Below are 25439 nucleotides of genomic sequence, written 5' to 3'. Positions count from 1 at the left end.
TTTCAGTTTACCGTGCTCCCCTTCGGCCTTACCAGCACCCCACGGCTGTTCACAAAGGTGATGGTGATGGTCGCAGCTCATCTGCGCAGGTTAAGGGTTTCAGTCTTCCCCTACCTCGACGACTGGTTGTTGAAGGCGGGCTCGCCCCAAACAGTCGTCAGCCACCTCCAAACGACGGCAGACCTCCTGCACCAGCTGGGGTTTTCCATCAATGTGCCAAAGTCACACCTGTGCCCCTCTCAGAAGCTCCTCTTCATCGGAGCGGTTCTTGACTCTGCGCAGTTTCGGGTTTATCCTCCCGAACAGCGGGTTCGGGACATTCAGGCTCTGATTCCACTCTTTCAGCCTTTGTCCCGGGTCTCGGTCAGGTTGAGGCTGCGGCTCCTGGAGCTGATGGCCTCCTGCATCCTTCTGGTGCATCACGCACAGTGGCGGATGCGGGCTCTGCAGTGGGACCTGAAGTTTCAGTGGGCCCAGCATCAGGGCAACCTGTCCGACCATGTCCTGATCTCGGAGGGCACTGCGAGACAGCTGCAGTGGTGGCTCACGGACCGCGATTGGGTCAGCGGCAGATCCCTCTCCCTTCCCCAACCGGAGCACGTAGTTGTGATGGACGCGTCCCTCCAGGGTTGGGGAGGCCACATGGGAGAGGCGGAGATCAGAGGCCTCTGGTCTCCGGCAGAGTCCCGGCTCCACATAAACCTTTTGGAGCAGCGGGCGATTCGTTTAGCACTGAAGGCATTCCTCCCCTCTGTCCGGGGGAGTGTAGTGCAGGTGTTCACGGACAACACCACCGCCATGTGGTACTGCAACAAACAGGGCGGGGTGGGGTCGTGGACCCTTTGCCAGGAGGCTCTGCGCCACTGGCAGTGGCTGGCACATCAGGGCATGACCCTGGTGGTTCAACACCTGGCAGGTTCTCTGAACGCCAGGGCGGACGAACTCAGCCGTCGGTGCATGATGGATCACGAATGGCGTCTGAACTCGGACGTGGCACAAGGCCTCCTTCAGCAGTGGGGAGAGCCTTGGTTAGATCTATTCGCCACCGAAGAGAACGCGCAATGTCATCAGTTCTGCGCGTTGGAATTTCCAAGGCGGCACTCGCACGGAGACGCTTTTCGTCGCGAGTGGAGTTGCGGTCTGTTGTACGCCTTTCCTCCTATACCACTTCTGCCCAGAGTGCTGAAGAAGATCAAACGAGACCGGGCCCAAGTCATCCTTGTGGCTCCGGACTGGGCACAAAGGTACTGGTATCCAGAGCTACTCAGTATGCCAGTCGATACCCTGGTTCGTCTGCCTCTTCAGGAGGACCTTCTGTCGCAGCAGCAGGGGACGGTCCTCCACCCAAACCTGTCCAGTCTCCACCTCCATGCTTGGAGATTGAGCGGCGACAGTTGAGGCCATTTGACTTGCCTCCTGAAGTCTGTGATGTTATTATGGCAGCCAGGCGTCCCTCCACAAAGTCGGTATAAGCCTGCAGGTGGAACAAATTTGTGGCATGGTGCACAGCAAAGGCTGTGGATCCTCTTTCTGCCCCTCTTTCTGAGGTTCTTCATTTTCTTGTTTTCCTTGCCCAGCAGGGCTCTGCTCTGGGCACTATCAAGGGCCACCTTTCTGCCCTTTCAGCCTTTCTGAGGCTGCCTGATCAACCTTCTTTGTTCAAGTCCCATATTGTAATTCGCTTTCTGAAGGGCATCACACACATGTTCCCTCCTGTTCCGTTTGTGATGCCTCAGTGGGACTTGAACCTTGTTCTTACCTTTCTGATGTGTGCTCCCTTTGAGCCACTTCACATCTGTCCTCTCCGCCTTCTAACTCTGAAGACTGCTTTCCTGGTTGCCATCACCTCTGCTAGGAGAGTGAGTGAGCTCCAGGCTCTTTCATGCACACCCCCTTTCCTTTCTGTCCATCCGGACAAGGTTGTGTTGCGGACTAAGCCATCTTTCCTGCCCAAGGTTGTCACGGCCTTCCATATCGGGCAGTCTATCACCTTGCCCACCTTCTTTCTGCCACCGCATCCCTCTAAAGAGGAAGAGCGGCTCCACCGTCTGGACCCAAAACGGTCGATTTCGTTCTATCTAGATCGCACACGCCAGTTACGGGTGGATGACCAACTCTTTGTTGGTTACGTGGGCGCTAAGAAGGGACAGGCGGTGCACAAGAGGACCATCTCTCGGTGGGTCGTCTTGTGTATCAAGGCATGTTACTCCTTGGCAAGGAAGGAGCCTCCTGTTGGGCTGAGGGCCCATTCCACTCGGGCAACGGCGGCTCGCACTGCCCTGGGCCGGGGAGTCCCCTTGCAGGACATCTGCCAGGCAGCTACGTGGGCATCGCTGCACACGTTTGCAAGACACTACTGCCTGGACAGCCAAGTCCGGAGGGATGGCTTCTTTGGCCATTCCGTCCTCCAGGACTTTCTGGTGTGATTATTGGTTCGCAGACCCACCACCGGGGTTGGTATTGCTGGGGTATCTATTCTAAGGTAAGGAATCTAATACTAACCTGTTTCTTTCAGATTAACAAGTTACTTACCTTCGGTAACGATATATCTGTAAGAAACAGTAGTTAGTATTAGATTCCTTACCGCCCCACCCATCATCCCCGTTCTGCGAACCGATATCTAGGGTTAAGGTCATCCCCTATAAGGGCCCTAGTTTCAATGGCACCAGTGTTGGTTTTTAACATGGCTCTGCGTTTCTGGCGTGGAAAAGCTGTGTCTAAGAACTGACGTCAGCACGCCGAGGCGGCGTCTAAGTACTCCGACGACATCATGACGGCGCCGACGACAGACGCGGAGCCGCAGACGACGCCTACCGACGCGCAAGGGTACTGCTACGCAAAAGTTTCCGGATCCAGTCTGACGCCTGGGGATATTCTAAGGTAAGGAATCTAATACTAACTACTGTTTCTTACAGATATATCGTTACCATAGGTAAGTAACTTGTTCTTCAGTGCTGCGACTTTGGAAGTCAACTCCAATTCCAACATTAAAGAACCTGGTTGGACAACATGTACGACATGGCATGCTTTGAGTGCCTTATTTGTAAGCTAAATGACAGATCACGCCCATGGCTATTGGACCTTTACTGATGTTAGTGCTTTTTAGGTCTCGTGACCTATCAATGCGCATGCGCATTGAGAGAAGCGAGACTATAGGGCTTTAAACAAAGCTTAACTAACTGTGGCGATTTGGTGCTGTACCCGTGCGCTTTTAGGTCATTGACCTAAAATGCGCGTGCACAGCATCAGATCGCCAGCCATCTGTTCCCCAGCTTGGATCTCCTGGCTGCTCCTCCCCTAATTATCCGCACATCAAAGGCTGCTCCCGCCCCCTGCTTCACACTTCAAACGAATGCTACCGAGAGCATTTCCCGCCCGGCCGCTTTTAATTTGATTTCGCAAGCAGTTCCCCCTCCTCCCTCTCCTCCCTCTCCTGACTTTCTCCTGCCTGCCACACCAATCCAAACTGAGGCGCTGCTGCTCCAGTCCCTGTATTACTCCCACTCATCTATGATTAGGAATAAAAGACTGTCGGTTAAAAACAGTTTCAAGATAAAAATGGTTTCCAATTACTTTTGCAGAATGTTCTGCATTTCCTTAACCGCCTCCAACTCTCCGACTTTCACATGCACATACCACTTTGCTGATACTGACCGAGACATGCAATTTATAAGCAGGAAATAGAATTCTACAGGAAACAATACTACCGAAGACCATTCGAGGGTGTGAGCTCAATGCCACCGAAGAGTACGTACAATTATTATACTTAAAGTTCAGTCAACTACCCTTGATGCACGGACAACCTTTGAAGAAAGTGAAAAGCATGTACCCTCACCCTCACTCACCCTCACTCACCCTCACCCTCACTCACCCTCACTCACCCTCACTCACCCTCACTCACCCTCACTCACCCTCACTCACCCTCACTCACCCTCACTCACCCTCACTCACCCTCACTCACCCTCACTCACCCTCACTCACCCTCACTCACCCTCACCCACTCACCCTCACTCACCCTCACCCCCTCACCCTCAACCCCTCACCCACCCTCAACCCCTCACCCTCACTCACCCTCACTCACCCTCACCCTCACTCACCCTCACTCACCCTCACCCTCACTCACCCTCACCCTCACTCACCCTCACTCACCCTCACTCACCCTCACCCACCCTCACTCACCCTCACTCACCCTCACCCACCCTCACTCACCCTCAACCCCTCACCCACCCTCACTCACCCTCACTCACCCTCACTCACCCTCACTCACCCTCACTCACCCTCACTCACCCTCACTCACCCTCACCCACCCTCACTCACCCACCCTCACCCTCACTCACCCTCACTCACCCTCAACCCCTCACCCTCACTCACCCTCCCTCACCCTCACTCACCCTCAACCCCTCACCCTCACTCACCCTCAACCCCTCACCCCCTCACTCACCCTCACTCTCACTCACCCTCAACCCCTCACCCTCAACCCCTCACCCTCACTCACCCTCACTCACCCTCAACCCCTCACCCTCACTCACCCTCACTCACCCTCAACCCCTCACCCTCACTCACCCTCAACCCCTCACCCTCACTCACCCTCACCCACCCTCACTCACCCTCCCTCACCCTCCCTCACCCTCCCTCACCCTCACTCACCCTCACTCACCCTCAACCCCTCACCCTCACTCACCCTCACTCACCCTCAACCCCTCACCCTCACTCACCCTCACTCACCCTCAACCCCTCACCCTCACTCCCCCTCACCCTCACTCACCCTCACTCACCCTCACTCACCCTCACTCACCCTCACTCAACCTCACCCACCCTCACTCACCCTCACTCAACCTCACTCAACCTTACCCTCACTCACCCTCACTCACCCACCCTCACCCACCCTCACTCACCCTCACTCACCCTCACCCACCCTCACTCACCCTCACCCCCTCACCCTCACTCACCCTCACTCACCCTCACCCACCCTCAACCCCTCACCCTCACTCACCCTCACCCACCCTCACTCACCCTCAACCCCTCACCCTCACCCACCCTCACCCACCCTCACCCTCAACCCCTCACTCACCCTCAACCCCTCACCCTCACTCACCCTCACTCACCCTCAACCCCTCACCCTCACTCACCCTCACCCACCCTCACCCTCAACCCCTCACCCTCACTCACCCTCACTCACCCTCACTCACCCTCACCCTTCCTCACCCTCACCCTCACCCTTCCTCACCCTCACTCACCCTCAACCCCTCACCCCCTCACCCTCACTCACCCTCAACCCCTCACCCTCACTCACCCTCACTCACCCTCACTCACCCTCAACCCCTCACCCTCACTCACCTTCACCCTCACTCACCCTCACTCACCCACCCTCACCCTCACTCACCCTCACCCACCCTCACCCTCACTCACCCTCACTCACCCTCAACCCCTCACCCACCCTCACCCACCCTCACCCTCACTCACCCTCAACCCCTCACCCTCACTCACTCTCACCCTCACTCACTCTCACCCTCACCCTCTCTCACACCCTCACCCTCACCCACCCTCAACCCCTCACCCTCACCCACCCTCAACCCTCACCCTCACCCTCACGCACCCTCAACCCCTCACCCTCACACACCCTCAAACCCTCACCCTCACCCACCCTCACCCTCACTCACCCTCAACCCCTCACCCTCGCTCACCCTCACTCACCCTCACTCACCCTCACTCACCCTCACCCTCACTCACCCTCACTCACCCTCAACCCCTCACCCACCCTCACCCTCACCCTCACCCTCACTCACCCTCAACCCCTCACCCTCACTCACTCTCACCCTCACTCACTCTCACCCTCACCCTCTCTCACACCCTCACCCTCACCCACCCTCAACCCCTCACCCTCACCCTCACGCACCCTCAACCCCTCACCCTCACTCACCCTCAACCCCTCACCCTCACCCACCCTCACCCTCAACCCCTCACCCTCACTCACCCTCAACCCCTCACCCACCCTCACCCTCACTCACCCTCAACCCCTCACCCTCACTCACCCTCACCCACCCTCACCCTCAACCCCTCACCCTCAACCCCTCACCCTCACTCACCCTCACCCTCACTCACCCTCACCCTTCCTCACCCTCACCCTTCCTCACCCTCACTCACCCTCAACCCCTCACCCTCACTCACCCTCACCCTCACTCACCCTCACCCTCAACTCACCCTCACCCACCCTCACCCTCACTCACCCTCACTCACCCTCACTCACCCTCCCTCACCCTCACCCTCACTCACCCTCAACCCCTCACCCTCACTCACCCTCACCCTCACTCACCCTCAACCCCTCACCCTCACTCACCCTCACTCACCCTCACTCACCCTCACCCACCCTCAACCCCTCACCCTCACTCACCCTCACTCACCTTCACCCTCACTCACCCTCACTCACCCTCACTCACCCTCACCCTCACTCACCCTCACCCTCACTCACCCTCACTCACCCTCAACCCCTCACCCACCCTCACCCACCCTCACCCTCACTCACCCTCAACCCCTCACCCTCACTCACTCTCACCCTCACCCTCTCTCACCCTCACCCTCTCTCACACCCTCACCCTCACCCACCACCCCTCACCCTCACCCTCACGCACCCTCAACCCCTCACCCTCACCCACCCTCAACCCCTCACCCTCACTCACCCTCACCCATACTCACCCTCACCCACCCTCACCCACCCTCACTCACCCTCACCCATACTCACCCTCAACCCCTCACCCTCACTCACCCTCACCCTCACCCTCACTCACCCTCACCCTCCCTCACTCACCCTCCCCCTCCCTCACTCACCCTCCCCCTCCCTCACTCACCCTCCCCCTCCCTCACTCACCCTCACCCACCCTCACCCACCCTCACCCACCCTCACTCACCCTCACTCACCCTCACCCTCACTCACCCTCACTCACCCTCACTCACCCTCACTCACCCTCACCCTCACTCACCCTCACTCACCCTCACCCTCACTCACCCTCACCCTCTCACCCTCACTCACCCTCACCCTCACTCACCCTCACCCTCACCCTCTCACCCTCACCCTCTCACCCTCACCCTCACTCACCCCACTCACCCTCACTCACCCTCACTCACCCTCACTCACCCTCACTCACCCTCACTCACCCTCACTCACCCTCACTCACCCACCCTCAACCCCTCACCCACCCTCAACCCTCACCCTCAACCCCTCACTCGCCCTCACTCTCACTCACCCTCACTCACCCTCAACTCCTCACCCTCACCCTCACTCACCCTCACCCACCCTCACTCACCCTCAACCCCTCACCCTCACTCACCCTCACTCACCCTCAACCCCTCACCCTCACTCACCCTCAACCCCTCACCCTCACTCACCCTCACTCACCCTCAACCCCTCACCCTCACTCACCCTCAACCCCTCACCCTCAACCCCTCACCCTCACCCACCCTCACTCACCCTCAACCCCTCACCCTCACTCACCCTCAACCCCTCACCCTCAACCCCTCACCCTCTCACCCTCACCCTCACTCACCCTCACCCTTCCTCACCCTCACCCTTCCTCACCCTCACTCACCCTCAACCCCTCACCCTCACTCACCCTCACCCTCAACCCCTCACCCTCACTCACCCTCACCCTCACTCACCCTCACCCACCCTCACCCTCACTCACCCTCACTCACCCTCACTCACCCTCACTCACCCTCCCTCACCCTCACCCTCACTCACCCTCAACCCCTCACCCTCACTCACCCTCACCCTCACTCACCCTCAACCCCTCACCCTCACTCACCCTCACTCACCCTCACCCACCCTCAACCCCTCACTCACCCTCACTCACCCTCACTCACCTTCACCCTCACTCACCCTCACTCACCCTCACTCACCCTCACCCTCACTCACCCTCACCCTCACTCACCCTCACTCACCCTCAACCCCTCACCCACCCTCACCCACCCTCACCCTCACTCACCCTCAACCCCTCACCCTCACTCACTCTCACCCTCACCCTCTCTCACCCTCACCCTCTCTCACACCCTCACCCTCACCCACCCACCCCTCACCCTCACCCTCACGCACCCTCAACCCCTCACCCTCACCCACCCTCAACCCCTCACCCTCACTCACCCTCACCCATACTCACCCTCACCCACCCTCACCCACCCTCACTCACCCTCACCCATACTCACCCTCAACCCCTCACCCTCACTCACCCTCACCCTCACTCACCCTCACCCTCCCTCACTCACCCTCCCCCTCCCTCACTCACCCTCCCCCTCCCTCACTCACCCCTCACCCACCCTCACCCACCCTCACCCACCCTCACTCACCCTCACTCACCCTCACCCTCACTCACCCTCACTCACCCTCACTCACCCTCACTCACCCTCACCCTCACTCACCCTCAACCCCTCACCCTCAACCCCTCACCCTCACTCACCCTCACAACACATATTGTGTTACAATAGGTGTCACATTTGCGAAAGATAAAACTATTGGCATTGTAAATAACAAAGCTATTAATTTCGCTATTTTCAAAACAAGCACATAAATAAAAAATGTGTGCTTTACAATACCAATAGCTCAAACTTTCCTAATGCGAGACCTATTGCATTGCTGTGCTTCTCTCCCCTGCTGCACTCTCCTGCTCTCTAGAGATGTGGCCTAACGACCAGAGCTGCCATCTAAGTCACGTAAATACAAAACATGTTACATTCCAAATGCTATAGGTGTCACATTCGCGAAAGTTATAACTATTGGCATTGTAAATGACAAAGCCATCAATTTAGCAATTTTAAAAACCAACAAATAAATAAAATATGTCATTTACAAGACCAATAACTCCACTTTTCTAATGCGAGACCTATTGCATTTCCAATGCTTGTTTTGTGTAGGTTGTTTTTTGTGGATCTATATTTTTTTTAACTTCAGTGCAAGCTCGTGCGAGTTTGTGCCATTGCTTGTCCATCCTTTCTGCGGCCTGGTACGGCCTGGCTGAAGGACATATGGAGAAGGGCAGCAAGCGGCCTTATACCCGTTCAGTATCACATGGAGTACAGTGATCGAAGGAAGGATAAAGGCTGTCTTTAGTAGTAAAAGAAACTTAAATCACACTAATGTTACAGGGGTATAAATGCACATTAAACGTTCCCAAATATAAATATTAAAGCTAAAAACAAATTTATCACACAATATACTCTTAATGATTGTAAGCATGCGAGAACGAAACCGTGGCTGCTGTGTAGCAAAGCATTGTGGAAATGCAAATTTTCCACGGAGTGTTGTGCTTCCTGCAGACGCCATTTCCCTGTTGGATATATATGAGGGTGCAGTACCTCAGGTGATTACTAGATGTCCCTATATAGTCAGGCTCTACACAGCTTACCAGGACACACTGTAAGAGCAGGAGCACGCCATAGTTTTAAGCACAATCCTCCAGTTGTTGAAAACTATATTCATTAGTTTGTGGCTTCGCAGGTGGTGCAACCCTACCACGAACCTCAAGTTTCCAAACTACAATATTAAAGGGGACCACGCGGTCTAATGAGTACTGCTCGCACACGATGACATGGTCTTTTCCCGAATTGCTGTAACCCAGCTTTAAACAGAAGGCAGCATGCGATAATTATTGGAACCCCGCAGGAATCCTCCAAATATTCAACACAGTATCTCCACCTTCACTATCACACAGAGTACAGTGAACAAAGGAAACATTTTAACCAACAATGACAATGTTTAGCGCTACAATAAAGTTGCAGATAGAGCGTACATTTCACCAGTGTTAGGGGGGTATAAATGCACCTTAACCGTTCTCAAATATAAATAATAAACAAAGCTAAAAACAAAATTATCATATGATATACTCTTAAAGAATGTAATCATGCAAGAATTAAACCGTGGCTGCTGTATAGCAAAGGATTGTGGGAATGCAAATTTTCCACGGCGTATTGTACTTCCTGCAGATGCCATTTCCTGTTAGATATGAGGGTGCAGTAACTCAGGTGATTACTAGATGTCCTTGTATAGTCAGGCTCTACATAGCTTGCCAGGACACACTGTGAGAGCAGGAGCACTCCATAGTTTTAAGCCCAATCCTCCAGTTGTTGAAAATTATGGGGCATATTACCAAGCTATAGCGATAATTATCGCTAAGCTTGGTTAGCGGCCAAAATAATATCGCCGAGCTTCGCCTATTTTTATCGCTTAGGAGCCTTGCTATTATCAAGGTTTATCTCCTAAGCGATAAAAATCGGCCGAAATGCATGAATATCGCTGAAAAGTCCGCGATATTCATGCATTACCGAGCAAATGCTCTTAGCCATGTTATCCACCTACCATTGGATAACATGGCTAAGAACTGCTCTGGGCAGGCGTTAGCTTTTGGAGATAATCGAGCTTAGCGCGATCTTTTCCAAAAGTTGGTAATAGGGGATAGCGATGTTAGCGACTGTTTCCAGTCGCTAACATCTTGGCACGCCCACTTTGCATGGCATTAGCGATAATTATCGCTGACATGCAAAGTGGGTCCCTAAATGCCCGCTATTGTCTATTAGCTGTCGCTAACTGGTGTTTGCGACAGCTAGGTAATAGGGCAATTAAATTATCGCCGCTTTAGCGGGAAAAATTCCAGCTAAAGCGGCGATAAGGCCCTTGGTAATATGCCCCTATATTCATTAATTTGTGTCTTCACGGGTGGTGTGACCCTACCACGAACCTCAAGTTTCCAAACTACAATATTAAAGGGGAGCGCGCGGTCTAATGAGAACTGCGAGCACACAATGATGTGCTCTTTTCCCGAATTGCTGTAACCCAGCTTTAAACAGAAGGCAGCACGCGATAATTATTGGAAACCCGCAGGAGTCCCCCAAACATTTAACACAGTATCTCCAACTTAACTATCACACTGAGTACAGTGAACAAGGGAAAAAGGTTGCCCACATTGAAAAAGTAGCGATACAATAAAGTTACAGGTAATACGTACACCACACCAATTTTATGGGGGTATTATTGCACCTTAAATATTCTCAAATGTAAATAATAAACAAAGCTAAAAACAAAATTATTACATGATATACCCTTAAAGAATGTAATCATGCAAGAATTAAACCGTGGCTGCTGTGCAGCAAAAGATTATGGGAATGCAAATTTTCCACGGATTAGTGTGCTTCCTCCAGATGCCATTTCCCGTTAGATATATGAGGGTGCAGTACCTCAAGTGATTACTAGATGTCCCTGTATAGTCAGGCTCTACACAGCTGCCAAGGTTTCAAATTGCTTAAATGTGACATTTACATTATTTCAGTGTCATACAAGGCAATATTTCTTTACTTGTTTTTATTAACTTTTAAGGTGAGCGTGGTGCCCGCTTCACGGATGCCACCCTGGTGGTTTAGTGTGCTTTTTTTTACCTTTAAAGATGAGCGGCGCTCCCGCTTCACGGCTGCCACACTGTGTGATTCAGACCCTGTCTAATTGTTTAGCACCTCTACCCTGGGGGGGAAGTGTTGCACCTTGCCTACTTGGATACGCTGGCCCTGGCTGCACGGAGAGGGAGGCACTACAATATAAATTACAAGGACACCAATGACTCAACCCCGGTCTTGAAAAGGTCAGAATGCGCTCCCCAATCACAGGCATTTTACCATTCTATATGACGCAGTGTCCACTGGTGATGGGAGCAGAAAGTGGCAGTGATGGTAGTTGCAGGAAGAAAACCCCAGGCCTGCCTCAGTCGTGCAAAGTCCACTAGATGTGGTTGGAAGGAACACAGGTGTGCCCAGTGGCATACTACAGACACGGGCAGCAGTAGCAAACGCCATAGACACGGAATGGATTTTACGATTTCATAACAGTGCACCATAACTCAGTCACACCCCTTTTTCTTGTTTTTTCAAAAATCTGCTAAAAGGAATATATAAGGGTTCGCTTTGCAAAATGTTCCTTTCTATGTTGTAATAAGAAAAGTAGGTAAGTGGCAAAACCATATGAACCAATCATTGTAATGAAATAGGCAGATCTGTTGTCATTGAAACCAGACCGGTTTCAAATTGGATATTAAGGACGCGGCTCCGATCCCTGTCATCTTATCACGATAAAGTAGGGTCCTCGTAATGTAGAACTTGAGAGCTAACTTTCTGTGTGCGGGCATTTAAACAAAAGTAAAGCAGCTGCAGAGTTATGCTACTGGAATAGAAACTGTGGAATTCCTAGCATTTCCAATGGAAACGTTTTCAGTAAATGTGCAAAATATGTATCATCGTACTGTTTTTTTAAAAAGACATATTTAACCTCTTAGCTGTAACACCATTTATGACACAGCTGTCTCTCTCGTGAACAGAGCTCTTGGACAAATAGGACTGTTGGCTTGGCGACCTCTAAAATACCTCACGGACACACAAACAATCTTTTAATTTTAAAAATTCAAACTGGGGGAAATCTAGCCGAGTCTGGTTCTCAAATCTGATCGTGTCATTTCTAATAATAAATGCAATTAGGAGCCTCACCAGCGTTTTAAATAATAAATTAGACTAATTTCCAAAGCTGGGTTTTCAATATGGTGGATATCGACATCAGAAGTTTTGCAGTAAATGTATACTATGTGCATTGTATTTAATTACTCTAAGACATATTTTCACAGAAGAAACACACCGATTCACATTTTCTTATTTTTAAAAACACCCACAAACGCACATCTGGATCTTAGCTCCTATCTTTTTTTTTTGTCACCAAAAACACAAACCTGTCCACACAGTTCCAAGCCACATATTTCCAATCCACACCATATAATTCGACTCCAAACCACATAATTCAAGTCAATAACACTATTACATAACACACCATATACCTCCAATCCACCCCACACAATTCCACACATTTCAACTCCACACCATATTAAGCTCCACTTCATACCACTCCTCAAAATATCATTCCACATAATCACACTCCATAACACACAATCACACTCCATAACACACAATCCCACTCCACATAATTACAATCCACATTATTCCACAGGACACCATGTTACACAAATTCATTCCACACCACACAATTATGCGCCACACAAGTCCACAGCTAACTAATCCAATTAAACTTGCATAATTCAACTAAACACCACATACATACACTCTATAATGCATAGGTAAAAGACATTGCCATTAACTGACAAAACCTCTAACTCAAACAAATGCGAGACCGTTTGTATTTCCAATGCTTGTTTGATATCAGTGATTAAAGCCTTAATGGAGGGTCTCAAAAGGGTCATCCCTCCCTGAGTTCCCCTCCGTTCCATGTGCGGAACATCAATGTAGCGCTACCAGACTCATGGGGCCCCTTCAAACCCTTCCACCCTTGCTCTTGCCAAGATCTTTCATGAAAAGTGGCTTTTTTTTGGTGACATTTACTTCTCTCAGACGAATTTGAGAATTTCAGGCACTCCTATTGCAGGAACCTTTCCTTCACGTGCAATAAGGACAGGGTAGTATTTAGAACCACTTTTAGGTTTTTGCCCTAGCTGGTGTCTCCTTTCCACCTTAACCAGACACCAGAACTCTCAATCTTCTTTACCCAACCAGACTCCGTAGCACAGAGGCAACTACACACTCAATGAATTAAATGGGCTCTTATGTATTACATTGACAGGACTACGCCTAAGTAAAACTGACCAATTCTTTGTGTCATTTAACAAGCCTCACAAAGACCAGCCTATTAGAAAGTAATTACTGCTAGATGGCTAGTGAAGTGCATTCCATCCTTTTATCACAAAGCCAACGAAAGAGCCATGACCCCAGGGAACTGTTCAGCATATATAAAACCCTGGCTACCCCTAAAACCTCTACCTTAGAGGATGACCACTCAGTAGCAGCATGTAATCGCATTGCGAACTACTTCGGAGATAAAGTCTCCAAGATTTACTCCGCTTTTCCCCTTATACCTCCTGCAGCGGAAATGTCAGCAGACTTATTGAGTGATGAAGCCGATCACAATCTACTACTTAATTTTACCACCCCTCCACCGGTGGATTTAGTTGGGATTTGCAGATCTGTTAAATCTGGCTCTCCTCGGGATCCCGCCTCTCCAAAGAGGCTGGGAGACAGTCTGGAAACATTAGAACCCTATATCAGACATCTGCTAGACATCTCCTTTTCATCCAGTTCCATACCAGAGGACTGGAAACAGGCTGTGGTGCTCCCCTTACGTAAGAAGCCCAACATTAGCGCCGAGAAGCTAGAGAATCTTCGTCCCATCTCCTTGCTGCCTTATTTTTCTAAGATCGCGGAGAAAGTGGCAAATAAGCAGCTAATGAAATTTGTGGAAGAAAGCAACCTCCTTCACCCTACGCAATTCGGGTTTCGGCCGCGTCACTCTACGGAGTCTGCCCTTCTTAGGGCTACCGAAACCCTCAGGCAACGTGCTGATGAGGGACAAACCATGGCCTTAATCCTCCTGGACCTCAGCGCCGCGTTCGACACTGTAGCACATTCCATCTTGCTACAGTGTCTGAGCAAAGGCGGGGTGAGAGGGGCAGCATTGAAGTGGATTTATTCATTTCTTACAGGCCGGGGTTTCCAAGTGAGGCAGGGTGACCATTACTCTGAGCGCATCTCTCTGGATCAGGGGGTGCCGCAGGGCTCGTCCCTGAGCCCTACTCTTTTTAATCTTTATGTCGCCCCGATTGCTACCTTGGTAGAGAGCTACGGCCTCCAAATGGTATCATATGCCGACGACACGCAGTTGGTCATCTCCCTATCACGTACCCCCGGTCCCTCGGCGGACATCTTCAGAGCTTGCATGCAAGATCTCGCGGCCTGGATGTCCGCCAATTGCCTCAAACTCAACGGAGGCAAGACCGAGGTACTGGTAGTGGGGGGAGGCCAATCAGCGTGGACGTCGGCGTGGTGGCCACCGTGCTTGGGCCCACTACCTGCCCCTTGCCAGAAAGCAAAGAACCTGGGCATTTGGTTTGATTCTGACCTTGCCTTCGGTCCTCAGATCAATCAGGTGGTTGGATCATGTTTTGGGACCCTTAAAAGTCTCAGGAAGGTATTAAAATTCTTACCTATCAGAGCCCGCCAAACTCTGGTGCATGCACTAGTCACGTCAAAGATGGATTATGGCAATCTTCTCTACTTGGGAACCTTGGAAAAGAACCTGAGCCGTCTCCAGGTTCTCCAGAATGCCGCTGCTAGACTAGTGCTTAGACTACCTAGAAGAGCGGGCTCCGCAGCAGCCCTCCGGTCTCTGCACTGGCTCCCGATTCGCAGCAGGGTGGAATTCAAAGCCCTGTGCACATGCCACCGGATCATCAACGGGAGAGCTCCGCTCCCTTTGAAAGGATTGCTGACACCCTATGAGCCATCTCGCTCTCTGAGATCTTCCGGTTCAGGACTCCTGTCAATTCCCAAGGTGTCCAGAGCCCGGATGGGTGGAAGATCTTTTAGGCTCCTTGCAGCATCCAGATGGAACAAGCTACCAATGGCACTGCGACTAGAACCCTCAGAAACACTCTTCAGAGCCAAGCTGAAGACTGCTCTATTTTCACAGTAATTTTCTGCATTTATCAGTCTGGTAGACATTAGCTCATTAGCGCGGGGACACGCCGCTGTGCGTCACCAAGCGCTCTACAAAACCCCCTAAATAGAAAATAGAAAATATGCAAAGTAGCAATCGCTCACTCATTTACCAAACACCACTGTGTGGATGTCCTCACTATACTATAGCCTTTGGTTGGCCACACATTCCTAAGGACCTTGTTTTAGACATTGTCATCATCCATACCCTAGCCACCAGTTTTAGGTAGGGTACTGCTTCACTGTGTATCCAGAGCATGTGTATCTACAGCATCACATGCTATGAATGGAAAATTGTACTTCCCATGTAAGCATCTGTTTGTAGCATGTAGATTGAAATGTGCCCTAGCCGTGCACTGCTTATTACCTCCAAAATTACATTTATTTTTTACATGTGCTATAATACCATTGATAATATCCCTGCAATATCTAAAATTACACCATTGATGATAACGCTGTGCATGGCGATGGCCCCAGTTACTTACTTAAGGGCACAAGTTATATTTACTTTAGATAACTATAACTGGTGAAATTCAGTTGGTTTGTTTGTTAAAATGGTATGCTTTAACTAATATTTTTATCTAACTATTACCTCTTTTTAACCTTTGTTTTTTTTCAGTGGTATAAATATATACCATCCATCATATAGCATCCACCTCGGCTCCTTCTTAAACGGTTTAACACATACACATGTACTGAAACCTACGTAAACACTCTCAAACCCCCACAACAGACATACTCATGCATACACCCAACGTACACAGACTTGCACTTATCCATACACAAGCTCTCTCACACACACACATTCACACACAGACATGCACACAGATAAAAACTCACACATGCACATAGACTTGACAAACATAAACTTTTTAAACCTGTAAAGGTGGCGTTAAATAGAAGCATTTTTAAACCACTATTTTTAGTGTTTTTTCAATTGATTTTAATTTATTTTTGGGTTCTGAAAGGAAAACTAAAGCATATGCTTCTGAACTTGGAGTTGTAACAGAAGGAATTGCTACTTTTGCTTTCCCTGGTGGTCGATGACAAGCTTATTTCTTGCTGCAGTGCTCTTTTCTCCTGCCACCACTATCCAGCACTGGCTGTATTACGTGACCATGTACTGGTAGGCTGGCATTTGGCCACTGTTTTTCTGGAGCAGATTTGATGGTGCACTTTGTCCAGCTGATGGTCCTGTGCCAGATGCTGAGGCCTCATCCCCTTTCAGACGTAAGCGCTCCCTTTGGGCAAATATCCGGGAATGCAAGGATCGCATATGTTTTAGCATCATAGACGCGCCTAAAGAGTAACTATTCGGTTGCCCCCTGCTGAATTGTTGATGACCGATGTTGAAAGTGGAAATTTTTGCTTTAACGTTTTTGGGACCTGATGGGATGGTTAAAAAAATCCCATAGTACCTTCCATGGTACGAGACTTTGCTCTTCCTCCTCTATCTCTTCTGGACTCTGTTCTCCTGATATCATTGCTTATTTCAGTTGACTCCCAAAAACAATTGGAAAAATCCCCCAAAATTTGGAAGTATACCCAGCTAAACACTACTCTCAAATACGTTTCAAAAGTTGTGATCCTTGTAGAAAGAAAGGAAGATGGTGATTTTAACCAGTCATACGTTTTTCATGTCTGTGACACTGGTCTCCAGTACTCCGCGAGAGTACCATAATACCATTACGAGACTGCAAAACTCAAAATTAAGTTGTTTTTAAATACAAAAACACACCACTGAAACTCATAATCTGACCCGTTTACTAAACCTCAAAGTTAAAAATAAATTAGTGTAGTATATTAAACCTAACATTTATACTTCTACGATGGTCTTGCAGCAGTGTAGAGAGATCCAGATTCCGGACGTACAAGCATCTCCGCATTGCTGCGGAGTCTTGTCATTGGATATGGTGGTATGGCGATAGTAGAGATAGAGCACAAAACCAGTGAAAAAAACATACTTTTACAAAATCACACTTAAGGAATCCTCAAAATCTGACTTGGTAAAATACCTCATTTTGCGTTCTTTAAAACAATTTTTAAAAAACCTGTAAAAGTGGGAAGTTATAGTTAACTGAGCTAACTGTAACTTGCGGCCTCGTAGTGCACTCATTTGAGATGTCGTCATTGATGTTGTTGAACATATCATGGATGAAGCAATATTTGGGCTCATAGGCAATATTTGGCGGAGGTGCAAGTTATAGTTAGCTAGTTTTGTTAAGTATAACTGCTGAATATCAATGCTATTTTAAGTTTATAACTAGGTAAAATTAGTGATATTTTAACCTAACTCGAACATCACTTTACTTTAACGTTTTGGAGATATCAAGCTCTATAGATCTATGTCCATATTCAAGTCCAAATCGTTAACATGGCGTCCGAGTTAGGTAAAAATATCACTCATTGTGCAACTATGTTAATTACACAGTGCAGTCCTACCCCCCCGCCCCCCAACCAACCCCCTGCCCCCTCCGATAATTTTTTTCTCACTTTATTGTGGAAATACAGACCAATTGTGGTAATTAACATGACGGTTACAGTGTTGCATATTTGGACATTTTATTAATCCATTCATTTAGTTTAAGATTATTTTTTTTCAATTTCTGTTTGGGGTAAATTCTTTGTTTTCAATGATTTTATTTCCAATAACCAATTTTATTTTCGAGGATACATACATCCTTCCATAAATTCATAATTTTGCTGCACTGTGCTAGAACATTCACGCCTCTTATCTATCTGGGAGATTTGTTGCGCGCAACAGCTATTCAGTGAGTGACTCAGCGCTGTATTAGGTACTAATACTTGTTGTCATGTAGTTTACAATGCAGAACTGAAAAGCCACGTTTTGAGCAAACCCTTAAAGACAGAAATATCCTCTGCATCCCGCACCTGCTGTGAAATGGCATTCCAGTCTTAAGTGGTTAGGTAAGAGCAGTAGCTGCCACCCCATCTTTTCCTTCTAAACTTGGGGATCACCACCAGAAAAGAGTCAGAGGAGTGGAGTGATCTGGGTGGAAAATAGGGAATGGTCCTTTTAGATGGATATTGGGGACCGGAGTGGTAAAAGGCTTTGTGTCATGATGAGTCCTTTAAACCTCACTGCTCTTTAATAGGGAGCCAATGAAGTTCTTTACGGGGAGGTTGGATGTGAGTCCTTCTGGGTAGCTTTAAAAGAAGTTGTGCTGTAGCATTCTGCAAAAGCTGCAGTCTTCTCAGGAGATAAGCCTCTTTGTAATTTCAAACAAATATATGTGTTAGGTAGTTTTCATTTCTAAATGTATGTTAGAGTCCCATTTGCTGTGAGCGGTGTCTACGTATATTAATATGTGCTATGAGTACATAACCCATGGCACTTTCCATTTCAAATCCTGCATGTGCTACTCTCCCTATTGAGTTCATGATCTGCATTTTTGGGGCAATACCATTAACTAAATATTAACTTTTTTGTAAATTAGGGCATGTTACAATTTTAGTTTGTTCAGTAGTATGTGCTTTATCGAAGGCTCATTGCCCACCTAATTTATATAATTCACAATCCGAAGGTATATTTCTTCTGGAAACAAATATTTATCATCATCCTGATACAATCACGTTATAAATGAAGCAGGACTGTTTCCATGGAGACATGTGTTTCAAAGGAAGGAGGTGTATACAAAGTAAGAGACTATACAATACTTCTTAAAATAGCCTTTAGAAATTATATTATTGCAAAAACAAAGGTCCTGCTGTATCCAATATGATCAGTATACTTTTACTTTAAAAGCGAGGCAGAGCTTCCTTTAGGTCATCCTTGTAGTTTATTAGCAGTGTTCCTTGTGATTGTCACTTCCAATGTTTCCTATTGCATTTTTGAACCGTTGAAGTTGTTTGTTTTAATCTATTTGAGTACAAACTGAATCCATATGTTCTGTGTTCTTAATTTTAGCCAGCAGAAAATAGCTGAGCGAGAAAAGCGAACAGCGGAGCAACAAAGAAAGAAAATGGAAAAAGAAGCCCAAAGGTTAATTAAAAAAGATCAGAGCAAAATTGGTGTGAAACTATCATAACCATCATTGCACTGCTACAATTTTGTCAACCAGAGGAGGACACAATTTTACTTCAAAAAGAAAGAACATCATTTTTTATTGATTGAAAAGTGTTTTTAGAACATTGAGACTCGGGTTGCATACGCATCCAGAGTTCTCTCTGTAAGTATCTTGGACAATTGATAGCTGGAATTATGAGACATTCTGAAATCCCATTGTAGGACAGCATTCCAGTTTTATCCTCTGCCCACCATGTTACAAATCTGACTACTACAGAGACTTTTGTTATGGCTAAATAGCTCTGCAGAGTAGTATTTGGAACTCAAATACAATATGGGTGTAAATATTTACTTGGTGGAAATCTACTGTTCTGTCTATTATGCTTTCCAGAAATATGTGGAATACTTAAATAAAGACAAAAAAGTAACCTTGCTTCTATCTTGCCTGGAAAGTAAACCAAAAATGAAATGTGATTTGATGGCTTTAAAATGCAGTAGGTGGTTTATCACAAAAGGCTTCACTAGTTGTTTTGTTCTTTGTTCAATTTCCCCAAACTTCCCACCCCCCCACCACACACACACTGTCCACTACAACTGGCCTTTTCAGTTCGATATAATTTTAGAAACGAGTAGTTTCCTGCGATGAAATATTGATGTCCAGTTTATCTCAATAGTTATGTACTGCACTGGCAATGAAAGTGTCTTCTACAAAGTGAATTTTTCTTTCAGTGTTTCCACAATTTCTCAGTGATTGTTTAAAGACCGTCACACTCCCCCCTCCACCCCCGTTCAACAAATGGTCAGTTTTTAATGCCTACATTTTATTGGAGTACATTTCCAACTGTATCTGGATTTCACAGTAATCCCTCAGGCACTTGAGGAAATCAATGACGTTCTTAAATTTCTTTGTATGTGAATAAAGCATGCAAAAGATTCCACATTCGGAAATAGGATATTTGTATTTACTCAGTTAACACTTTTTAGGGGTTCCCACAGTGAAAATATCACAGTTGCTCCTACAATTTACCGGACAGGATTAAATATGTGTTGGTTTCTAGAGAGATAAACTACATTTAGAGGTATAGGACTATCCACAAGCATATAAGTGTGAGCCTGATCACAGACCATAACTGGTAGACCCATGCAAGACACTCAAAAACCTGCCTCTAACTCTGACTTTTGAAACACACTATGTTAGCGTAATTTCCACTTTTGAAGATGAAATTGTGTAGATTGAGAATTCATGATTTCAAATACATTTTCTGCTCATCTAAGGTAAAACTTGGATATGCAAATGCTTTGGAAATCGGGCAACGTGAGCTGAAGCAAATTGTAGGGAATTTCTTATAAGCACTTAGTTCTAGTTCTACTTGTAAACGGTGGGAGTTTTTTTGCAATAGATTTGACTTTAATTATATTAAATATTGGGAAAATGTCTGAAAACGTTTTTCAGATCCCCACTATTGTGATCTTTTTCCTACTAACTTTTAAGTATGTTTTTTAGCTTTCACTGATGAGTTTGTTTGAGGCTTCTCTTTTGATGTAATGTGTCATACGGGAAAGCACAACTTCAACTTGTCAAAAAAGTACTAGACGCGTGTTTTATTCAGTGTATTTGGTGAACAAATATATCCTCCGTCATCAAACCCCTCCGATGGAGTGAGACTGTTGGAAGTTCGCTATATGTCCACCCACCTAATTTAGATGGGTGGCCATAGAGCTGATTTTCAATGCCAGTCACTGCCAGGAAAACCTGATAGTAGAGATATTGAAAAGTGCTCAGTGCCAGTGCACCCCTTGTCATTGGAAGAAGCTGCCATTGCGAGGGGGAAAGGGTATTGTTTTTCTTTAATTTCAAAAAGATAATTTGGGATTTTCTTTTTGAAAATAAAAAAATAATTGTAAGTTTGCCGTATGGCTCCGTCTGGTTGACAGAGCTGTCTGTCAAACTTACATTGCATTGACAGGAACTGCTGTGACAGTGTGTGAAGTCTGACTGCTGCAGTGTAAACCCTGCAGTGCAACCTATCACAATATACATCTTTCACAGGTAAAAATCTCCCTTTTAAAATTTAGTAAGTCACCCCTATTTAGACCTTGTAGCCAAAAAGGCAGGGTGCATATTATTTAAAAGTGGGAAATGTAGAAAATTAATATTACTATGTCACTATAGTGACACAGCCCAAAAAGCAATGTTCACTGTGGCAGTACTCAAATGCTTTGGCAAACATGAAATATTTCCTAGGGCGCTCAACAATTTTAGGGCTCGGTATAACAACAAATATCCAAATACTCGGTGCTTCAAAGGGAGAAAAGATTGGTTACCACTTCAACCTTATTGATCTCCTCAATTGTATTTGTTCACTGTGGCAGGCCTATCTCTCCTATGTATAAAACTATAGTACAAATTAAAATGATAATGCTGTATCTTGGTTCACGTAGAGTCACCCACACCCAGTACCTGGTGTTAGCCATAAATGTGCCACTGCAAGGTACCATCCTCAAAACACTTTCTTTACCTGCTGAAGAACAGAAGAGAACTGGACCTGCTGCCTGTGACCTGAGAGGAACCCTGAAGGAATGAACTTGCTCCCACTTGTGCCCAGGATAAAGAAGTAGACTCTAAGAGTTAGTTGGCTGACCCCCTGTTTGGCCACGAGGACACAACAAGCTTCAAGAAGCCTTTTTCTTAAAGTGTCCAGCTGACCAGTGGCAACTGGAGTTGGATCGAGTCTCTAAGAGCATTCGCCTGAGGTCCTGGAGGCCTTAGAAGTGTTAGACCTTGGTGTTAGTTGTTTGGAACTTAGAAAAAATGACAATATTGTTCTTCAGAAAAGTGACAAAACCTCTTTCTGCATAGGGAGTTAGAAATGTTTTCAAACTTTTTGACTTCCACTTTCTCCGGGACCAATCAACTTGTTGTATCCCAGGAGGGCTCCATCTCAATCTTCCTTAAATTATGTTGTGGTCCTGGTCTACCACTTTCCTGAACTGCATTTGTGCTTTGTGCTTTTGGGGCTATTTCTAATCAAAACTTAAAAAATTCATATCTCTAGTTCCGCATATTGGAATTATGATGTTTTGGTTTTATTTTGTTTATTAAATTCTACTATTACTTTTCTAATTCAGTTTGCTTTTTTATTAATTGGTGTTTTGACTTTATTACTGTTTTGTTACTGCATATATTGCCCTATGTTAAGCCAGTCTTCTTCCTGACAGCTCTCAGGGGGTTGTATGAGTTAATTTAGTGACTTTGAGGGTTCGCCTTGACAGAGTTGTGATTATTCCTTGACGCAGTCGTCCATCCCAAATAATAATCCAATTTCTTACAATATCTGTCTAATTTATAAGCATTTCAGCTGGGACCTTTTTGAGTTTCTTTCTGTTTTTTAATACACCAAAATGTTGTTCTCTTTGTAAGCCTAGTACGTCCTATATACGTAGAATATAGGCTTACAGTTTAGCATTGTTGAAAATTTTAAAGCTGGAAAATGTTCATTGTCCTTTAGTGCAGTGTAATTAGTATTTTATAATTGTCCTGTATTATCCAGCATCTGTGATCATTGCCTGGAATGATATTTAAACTACATTTCTTGAAGTATTTTAAAAGGATTTATAGGAGCGAAGGAGCTCTAATTCCCACTGACATCCCACAGTAAGTGAATGCTGCCAGTGGAGAGTTCTCACAGTGCATAGCTTGTAGGTAGGTCGAGGCCTACTCATTTGTTTGTCCTTCCGAGGGCGATGAAACTAAGATTAGTGAGTGGAGTAATACATCAAGACGTTTTCCTGACAGCCCTGCTAAGTGCCAAGATTGTGTGAAACTAGGTACCGTCCATAGTATGTTATGCTATTTGTTCAGAGCGGACTTAACTAGAGAGCAGTGGATGCTGCACCATGGGTCCAGCATGGGTACCCCTGCAGTACCATTCTCATTGTTTATAATGACTCATTGGCTATATTAGTACAGGAAGGGCTGCCCAAGTGCAAAACAAGATTGGCTTTGTCAATGTGTTTTTTTAATCATGTACAGCAGGGCCATTGCTTTGTGGCATTGCTCAAAGTAAAAAATAAAACCGCTAAGATACGGTCAACCCTGGATTTTTGTTTCCCAAGCTTTTAATTTCAACAACTTTGACTTTATATCTCCAAAATGTTTACAAATTCTCTAAAGTTTTAATCACTCCATTAACAGTACCAGAATCTGAACCCCCCTTAGTAAGTCATTAGCAAATATCACTAGGATATTTAAATTCATGTGTAACAGTGATGTCAAAGACTCTAAGTATAATTCAGGCTTGCCTCATACTTCTTTCGATATATAAGTGTATACATATATTGCCATTGTAATCGTAAACTGTATTTATGTATCGCTAACTACCCCAGACGAGGTCTTTGAGGTGACTAACATGCTCCTCCAAAACCCAAGGTTAGAGGTAAATAGGTAGTAGATTAGTAACGGGTATTTCCTTTTCCTTGTAGGATTAGTTGTCAGTTTGTTTGTGTCGTCAGGTACGGAGTCAGGAGGGAACTAAATGTCCAAGCCACATGAGGGTAAAGCACTGTGTTTTTTCGTTTAGAGAGTTTTCTCTGAAGGTTAGACCAGACTTTAAGTTTACTATCTGAGTCATATACTTCATTTTGCTTTGGTTGTGCCCATTCGATATTGCTATGAACTTTGGCCCAGAGGGTGGCTAGAGTCTCTTTTAATGACGTACTATACTCTAACAATGGTTTTCCCTCATCCCGCTCTGTCCATTGTTCCACTGCCATTTCTAATAGGGTGCTGAGTTTTCTCCCAAATAACAGTTCAAATGTCCAGTATTTGTAAAGCGCGAACAATTGCCCGAAGGTGTCAAGGCGCTGGGGGCCGTCAGGAAGATTAAGCGAGCTATTGCCCAGAATCACACGGTGCTGGGCAGACCCCTGCTGCTGGAGCCGGGATCGAACCGTGAGCCCCAGCGTCCAGCATCAGTCGCCCTGGCTGCTGCGCCACACCTCTTCCAATGGGGTGAACCCAGTGGAATTCTGTTCGTGTTTTGATAGCAAACATACCAAGAGGTACAAATGGGGGTGGGGTCGCACACTACTCACACACCGGCGGTGTCGCCCCTAAGGACTCTGGTCAATGTAGTAAAGTGTTCGCGATGCATCATCTTTCGATCTTCTGCCATCTCCGCTGTCTTCGCCATCCCTGGACACGTGTTTCGGGGTATTACCCCTCATCAGCAGGGATAGGCCGTGTACTGGGGTTGCCGATGGCTGCCAATATCTGCCAGGTATAGTACCACTCAGGCGCGTAGGTGCGGGATCCCAGGCTCGTCAGCCCGCTGCTCAAGGGAGCTTTAAAGTTACAAATGGGGGTGGGGTCGCACACTACTCACACACCGGCGGTGTCGCCCCTAAGGACTCTGGTCAATGTAGTAAAGTGTTCGCGATGCATCATCTTTCGATCTTCTGCCATCTCCGCTGTCTTCGCCATCCCTGGACACGTGTTTCGGGGTATTACCCCTCATCAGCAGGGATAGGCCGTGTACTGGGGTTGCCGATGGCTGCCAATATCTGCCAGGTATAGTACCACTCAGGCGCGTAGGTGCGGGATCCCAGGCTCGTCAGCCCGCTGCTCAAGGGAGCTTTAAAGTTACAAATGGGGGTGGGGTCGCACACTACTCACACACCGGCGGTGTCGCCCCTAAGGACTCTGGTCAATGTAGTAAAGTGTTCGCGATGCATCATCTTTCGATCTTCTGCCATCTCCGCTGTCTTCGCCATCCCTGGACACGTGTTTCGGGGTATTACCCCTCATCAGCAGGGATAGGCCGTGTACTGGGGTTGC

General features: G+C 47.2%; 1 protein-coding gene across 2 annotated transcripts in view; it reads left to right on the top strand.

The window, feature by feature from the left end:
• EBAG9 (estrogen receptor binding site associated antigen 9) overlaps positions 1-22727 on the top strand; it is a 202548-nt gene extending 179821 nt beyond the window's left edge. For both annotated transcript variants that reach the window (XM_078686873.1, XM_078686874.1), the window contains one exon: positions 19505-22727. In XM_078686873.1, the coding sequence (XP_078542999.1) occupies positions 19505-19625 (121 nt within the window). In that variant the 3' untranslated portion in view covers positions 19626-22727. The remainder of the gene's footprint in view (positions 1-19504) is intronic.
• Positions 22728-25439: the final 2712 nt, after the last annotated feature.

Source organism: Lissotriton helveticus, chromosome 4_1 (genome assembly GCF_964261635.1).
Source record: "Lissotriton helveticus chromosome 4_1, aLisHel1.1, whole genome shotgun sequence".
NCBI lineage: Eukaryota > Metazoa > Chordata > Amphibia > Caudata > Salamandridae > Lissotriton > Lissotriton helveticus.
The sequence above is the reverse complement of the archived record's forward strand: the minus strand, read 5'-3'. Positions and strand labels throughout refer to the sequence as shown.